Source organism: Rhinoraja longicauda, chromosome 3 (genome assembly GCF_053455715.1).
Source record: "Rhinoraja longicauda isolate Sanriku21f chromosome 3, sRhiLon1.1, whole genome shotgun sequence".
Taxonomy (NCBI): Eukaryota; Metazoa; Chordata; class Chondrichthyes; order Rajiformes; family Arhynchobatidae; genus Rhinoraja; species Rhinoraja longicauda.
Window position 1 is genome coordinate 85,997,629 of NC_135955.1, and position 6,656 is coordinate 86,004,284.

Genomic DNA, 6,656 nt, shown 5'->3' on the forward strand with positions numbered 1-6,656 from the left:
CGAGGGGTTAATTATCCTAACATCTTCTGTGGCCTTCCATCACAGGGAGGAGAGGACTGGAGGAGACTCACTGTGATGGATGTTTCTTTGATGGATGTTTCTTTTTTGTGTGTTTTTGGGGTTGGGTAATTTGAATGCCTATTTAATGCTTTTATTGTTGGACTGTGTTTTGGGTTTTTTTTGGGGTTGTGTAATTTTAATGCTTATTTAATGCTTTTATTGTTGGACTGTGGGTGACTGAATTTCGTCCAATATTGGATGACAAATAAAGCTATCTCTTGAATCTTGTTCATAAATTGTAGGAGTAGAATTAGGCCATTCGGCCCATCAAGTCTACTCCGCCATTTAATCATGGCTGATCCATCTCTCCCTCTCAACCCATTGTCCTGCCTTCTCCCCATAACCCCTGACACCCGTACTAATCAAGAATCTATCAATGTCCACTGTAAAAAAATATCCATTGACTTGGACTGTTGGAAATGTAAGAATCAAATAAGCTGCTGTGAACAATTTTGGTCACCTTACTTAAGGGGAAATATTATTTCAATGAAAATTTTTGAAGAATGAATAGACTGTGTTTGTTTTCAATGGAGTGGAGGAGGTTGACAAAAGGTATACAACATTATGAGGGGCATTGATAGGGGAAATAGTAGGAAGCTTTCCCCTTTCAGAAGTGTCTACAACTAGAGGCCATAGGTTTAGGATAAAAACGTTTTCATCATGAGGATTATTAATATCTGGAATGCTCTGCCTGATTAGGTGACTAAAGCAGTACTGACAACATTTAGGAGATATGGATACATGCTCTTGAATTACCAATGCACCCTGGCTGAGAAAGAAATGCTGGTAAGTGGGATTACTGTAGATTAGTAACTTCATATTTTTTTCACAAGGATGATCCCGGTTTGGAGGGATTGTCCTAGGACGATAAACTGAGACTCTGTTGGAGTTTAAAAATCTCAAGTTTCCTCATTAGCTATTAGTAACATTAATTATCAACATCGGCTATCAACCCAGCGGTATGATTGTTGATTTCTCTAAATTCAAGTAATCCTTACAACAGACAATAGACAATAGGTGCAGGTGTAGGCCATTCGGACCTATGAGCCAGCACCGCCATTCAATGTGATCATGGCTAATCATTCACAATTAGTACCCCGTTCCTGCCTTCTCCCCATACCCCCTGACTCCGCTATCTTTAAGAGCTCTATCTAGCTCTCTCTTGAAAGCATCCAGAGAATTGGCCTCCACTGCCTTCTGAGGCAGAGAATTCCACAGATTCACAACTCTCTGACTGAAAAAGTTTTCATCCCCTCTCTCTCCGTCCCTCCACCACCCTAGTCGTTGTATGAGTTTCAATGTTGTCCTAGTGAGTTTCATTGTCTGTAACTCATTTTCACCTACCCCACAGCTAACAATGACCTATTTCCTTTATCATCGTTACTTTTTTGCATATCTTTCCTTCATGTAAGGCATATCTTCCGATGTAAGAAGTGACTGCAGATGCTGGTAAAAACTGAAGATAGACACAAAAAGCTGGAGTAACTCGGCGGGACAGGCAGCATCTTCTGGAGAGAAGGAAGGGGTGACGTTTTGGGTCGAGACCCTTCTTCAGACTGGAGTCTCGAAGGGTCAGCGGTAGAGTTGCTGCCTTACAGCGACTATGGGTGCTGTCTGTATGGAGTTTGTACGTTCTCCCCGTGACCTGCGTGGGTTTTGTCCGAGATCTTCGGTTTCCTCCCACACTCCAAAGATGTACAGGTTTGTAGGGTAATTGGCTTGGTAAATGTAAATAAAATGTCCCCAGTGGGTGTAGGATAGTGATAGTGCAGGCAGTGAAGAAAGCCAATGGAATGTTGGCCTTCATAACAAGAGGAGTTGAGTATAGGAGCAAAGAGGTCCTTCTGCAGTTGTACAGGGCCCTAGTGAGACCGCACCTGGAGTACTGTGTGCAGTTTGGTCTCCAAATTTGAGGAAGGATATTCTTGCTATTGAGGGCGTGCAGCGTAGGTTTACTAGGTTAATTCCCGGAATGGCGGGACTATCATATGTTGAAAGACTGGAGCGACTAGGCTTGTATACACTGGAATTTAGAAGGATGAGAGGAGATCTTATCGAAACGTATAAGATTATTAAGGGGTTGGACACGTTAGAGGCAGGAAACATGTTCCCAATGTTGGGTGAGTCCAGAACAAGGGGCCACAGTTTAAGAATAAGGGGTAGACCATTTAGAACTGCGATGAGGAAAAACCTTTTCAGTCAGAGAGTTGTGAATCTGTGGAATTCTCTGCCTCAGAAGGCAGTGGAGGCCAATTCTCTGAATGCATTCAAGAGAGAGCTGGATAGAGCTCTTAAGGATAGCGGAATCAGGGGGTATGGGGAGAAGGCAGGAGCGGGGTACTGATTGAGAATGATCAGCCATAATCACATTGAATGGGTGCTGGCTCGAAGGGCCGAGTGGCCTCCTCCTGCACCTATTGTCTATTGTCTATTATTTGGAAAAATATAAAGCAGTCGTATCAACTTCTACCATCTAGTTTCCAATTAAAATTTTACAGCTAAAAAATGCCAGCTATTACCAGTGCTTAAAAACTACAGCAGATTGAGAGATCACATCCTTGTCATAATTGTTGAATGAATCAGTTTATTTTGTGCTACCTGATCAGCAGGTTTCCAAATTATTGTACTGCAATGACCCATCAGAAGGTTTAATGGTTGAAGGACAGGGTTATGTGAGTATTTAGCAAAAACGTATACGTGCATTATACCAGTTAATAGCCAATGTTTTGAAACGCGTTGCATTAGGTCCCTCGACATCTGTAACGTGCACATTAACTATTCCTTACGGTAACAATCGTTGACTTAAAAAAAACATGACTCAATCGAGATTAGCACATAATTATAGCAAAATGGTGAAAGAGGGAACTGCAGATGTTAGTTCACAAATAATTATGCAATGTTATAGTGTACCTTCAACTGCGCTTCTCGGCTAAGTAACACAAATGCAAATACGTTAATTAATGGAAAACCACAGAGACTGGATTATTTTTTTTTACAGCAGTGTTTTTCTCTTCCCTGGCACTACAGACGGGTCAGGTGGTACACACTCACGCACGTTTCTATTTTTACGTGGTGTTTGACCTTAGGGCAAATGACATAATTCCACCACATTTTGCCTGTTACACTGATAAGCTCAGAACCCCCCCCCATCGTATTTGTTCAGTGAAACTGTAACTTTCGCGCGGCAAAGCTTAACATTACAATCCCATGCTAATGCTCCAAGCCCCCCCTCCCCCGGGTACATACAACGCTGGAGCGGGCACATTTTTATTAGGATTTTAAAAAAAGCAACGCTTGATTTTTGAATCGCTTCCAAAATGATTGACTGTTCCGACGCGATGGCCTGATCCAAATATCACAAAAATGATTATGTTCTCCTAATGAGGCTTTCAAACGATCTGACATTTCCCAATGCCATGCACAATGGCTTCAAGAGAGAATTAGATTTGATACCAAATATATTTTATCTTTGCTGGCTGGTTACGAGGGAATGCCAATGGTATAAATAAATACCTTCGATTTGTACCAGCATCTGCAGTTATTTTCTTATAATACCAATGGTACGTTTGATATCTGTTTGGGAGAATAAGTTTCACACCAAGCGGCAACACATTTTTTTTTTTAAAGAGCAGCAATACTCAAAGGAACAGTGAGGACTCCAGGGGTCTCGACCACCTGCCAAAACACACTATCACAACACAGAGATGGTCCCACGGGAACTGGTTAACCGTTTGTGGTTCTGGGTGAACTATGAAACCTGGAAGGTTTGGGGATTTTAATGCCATCAAAGAGCAACTCCGTTCTATAAACGGAATATTGGGATTTTTTGCAGCATTCGTGATCTTTAAAACTACTGCATTCAGGACTGATCGTGATGGGCAGGGGATTAACCTTACGCTGGCCTGATAAATAATGTGTAAGAAGCTAACTGCAGATGCTGGTTTACGCCGAAGGCAGACACAAAATGCTGGAGTAACTCAACTGTTCAGGCAGCATCTCGGGGGATCTTTTTTTCTCGCCAGAGATGCTGCCTGAGCCGTTGAGTTACTCCAGCATTTTGTGTCTATCTTGTGTGAAATGCTGGCAGATTCCCTCCCTCCCTCCCTCCCTCGGGACGGGGAATGGAAAGGGCGGAGATTTTGGCTGCGCGCTGTTCCGTTCCACTAACAATAACTTTACAATTGTGTTTTGTGTTTAGTTCCCCCTCCACCCCCCCTCCTCCTTTCCACCCCCTCCCCTCCTCCTCCACCCCCCCTCCTCCTCCACCCCCCCTCCTCCTTTCCACCCCCACCTCCCCTCCACCCCCACCTCCCCTCCTCCCCCACCCCCCCTCCTTTCCCCCCCTCCCTCCTTTCCCCCCTCCCCTCCTCCTCCACCCTCCCTCCTTTCCCCCCCTCCTCCTCCACCCCCCCCTCCCCTCCTCCTCCACCCCCCCCTCCTTCCCCCCCTCCTCCTCCACCCTCCCTCCCCTCCTCCTCCAGCCCCCCCCCCTCCCCTCCTCCTCTACCCCCCAAGCTTTCGGCAATGGTCTTGTTTTTTATTTCCACTGGACCTGCCATTGGATCGGAGGTTGTGAACTTCCAGGGTTACAGGGGTTATTACGAGTGAGTCCCACAAAGTTCGGGGGACTCCACCAATGTGTTGCTCAGGCAGACAGACACAAAGTGCTGGAGTAATTCAGCGGGACAGGCAGCATCTCTGGAGAAAAGGAATAGCTGACGTTTCGGGTCGAGACCCTTTCTCAACCCTGTTCCTTCTCTCCGGAGATGCTGCCTGCCTGTCCCGCTGCGTTACTCCAGCTTTTTGTGCCCATCTTCGGTTTAAAACCAGCATCTGCAGTGCATCTGCAGTTCCTTCATCCACACACTGTGTGTTGGTCACACTAGTGCTGCCACACATATGTGCTTCTGTCAGAGGTGGCACGTTTATTTGCCCTCCCCCCCCCCCCCCCCCCCCAAACAAAAAATCCTTGGCAAATGACAATACATTTAGTAATTCCCCCTCAATCAGGGGCAACAATTGCGGAAGCGAATGGGGTGATTGATAGACGCCAAAAGCTGGAATAACTCAGTGGGTGACGACTCGCTGAGTTACTCCGGCATTTTGTGTCTATCTTCGGTGTAAACCAGCACCTGCAGTTCCTTCCAACACACAAGGTGAGTAATAGACACAGAATTGTTGCGCGACAGAAGCAGACAGGTAGACAGACAGGCAGATAGATCAGGCCGCTGACTTTCCACTCAGGTAGAAACATAGAAACATAGAAAATAGGTGCAGGAGTAGGCCATTCGGCCCCTCGAGCCTGCACCGCCATTCAATATGGTCAAGGGTACTGATTGAGAATGATCAGCCATGATCACATTGAATGGCGGTGCTGGCTCGAAGGGCCGAATGGCCTCCTCCTGCACCTATTGGCTATTGTCTATTGTCTATTGTCTATGGCTGATCATCCAACTCAGTATCCCGTACCTGCCTTCTCTCCATACCCCCCTGATCCATTTAGCCACAAGGGGCCACATCTAACTCCCTCTTAAATGTAGCCAATGAACTGGCCTCAACTACCCTTCTGTGGTTCGTTACCTGTTTCTCCAGGGTCTCCTTGCCCATAGTCGGGGGCTTGGGGGAAGCGACCCGCTCACACGTGCAGCCTTCGATCAGGTAAATCCCAGACGGTCTGCTGCTTTGCTCGTGCTCAAAGTAGAAGAGGACATTCTGGTAAAGGGCGAACCACTTGTCGTGCCACTTGTTGTTCTCGGCTGTCCTCTTGCACAGATAGCCCCGCTTCGCCCCCTCTTTGCGCGCTATCAGGGCCAGGTATACAGCGTGTCCCTCATTGTACCTGATGCTCTTCTGCATTTTCCGTCACAGTGATGATTTGAGGGGGTCGGGGGGAGGAAGGGGAGGGGTGGGTGGGGTGGTGGAGAGGTAGGGGGGGGGGGGGATTTTGGAGGGAGGGGGGGGGATTTTGGAGGGAGGGGGGGAGAAATTTGGTTCTTTAAACTGGGTGGTGGAGATTATTTCCCTTCCATTCTTGTTTCCCCCAAGAGTCAGCAGCCACAGAAACTTAAGGTGGTCAGCCAGCGAGCATCTCCGGCCACAGGCTTGGACCAGGGAGGTGGTGCGGAGAGGCAAGGGTCAGGCATGGCGAGCCGGAGCCGGAGCCAGCTTCCAGGCTGACTGCAGATCCATGGCAGGAGCGGAGCGGAGCGGAGGGAGAGAGATTGGGAGCTGGAAGCCACGGGCTGAGGCGGAGTCACATGGGGATGGATCAGCTGTAATCCGCTTTGATACCGATTTAAAGAGACAGCATCTTGCCAAAAGCCAGCGGTCGAGCCTTCGGATTCACCCCTCCCTCCCTCCCTCCCTCCCTCCCTCCCTCCCTCCCTCCCTCTCAGACAGACAGACAGACTATGTGGGATCTGAGCTGGGAGCCTCTCACTGTGAGCTTCTGTGCGCGGCGGACAAACCACTGAGGTTTCATTTAACTCTTTGTAACTTCGACTTTTTTTTAACGCAGCTCTTCATTGGAAGTTTGAACAGCCCCCCACCCCCCCCCCCCCCCCATGACGATGTATGATAATGTCATTCCTTCATCT

The 6,656-nt window shown here is 47.5% G+C and overlaps 1 protein-coding gene across 2 annotated transcripts in view; it reads right to left on the bottom strand.

Annotated features, from left to right (window-relative positions):
• LOC144592142 (ras-specific guanine nucleotide-releasing factor 2-like) overlaps positions 1 to 6,345 on the bottom strand; it is a 180,256-nt gene extending 173,911 nt beyond the window's left edge. For both annotated transcript variants that reach the window (XM_078396560.1, XM_078396559.1), the window contains exon 1: positions 5,641 to 6,345. In XM_078396560.1, the coding sequence (XP_078252686.1) occupies positions 5,641 to 5,916 (276 nt within the window). In that variant the 5' untranslated portion in view covers positions 5,917 to 6,345. The remainder of the gene's footprint in view (positions 1 to 5,640) is intronic.
• Positions 6,346 to 6,656: the final 311 nt, after the last annotated feature.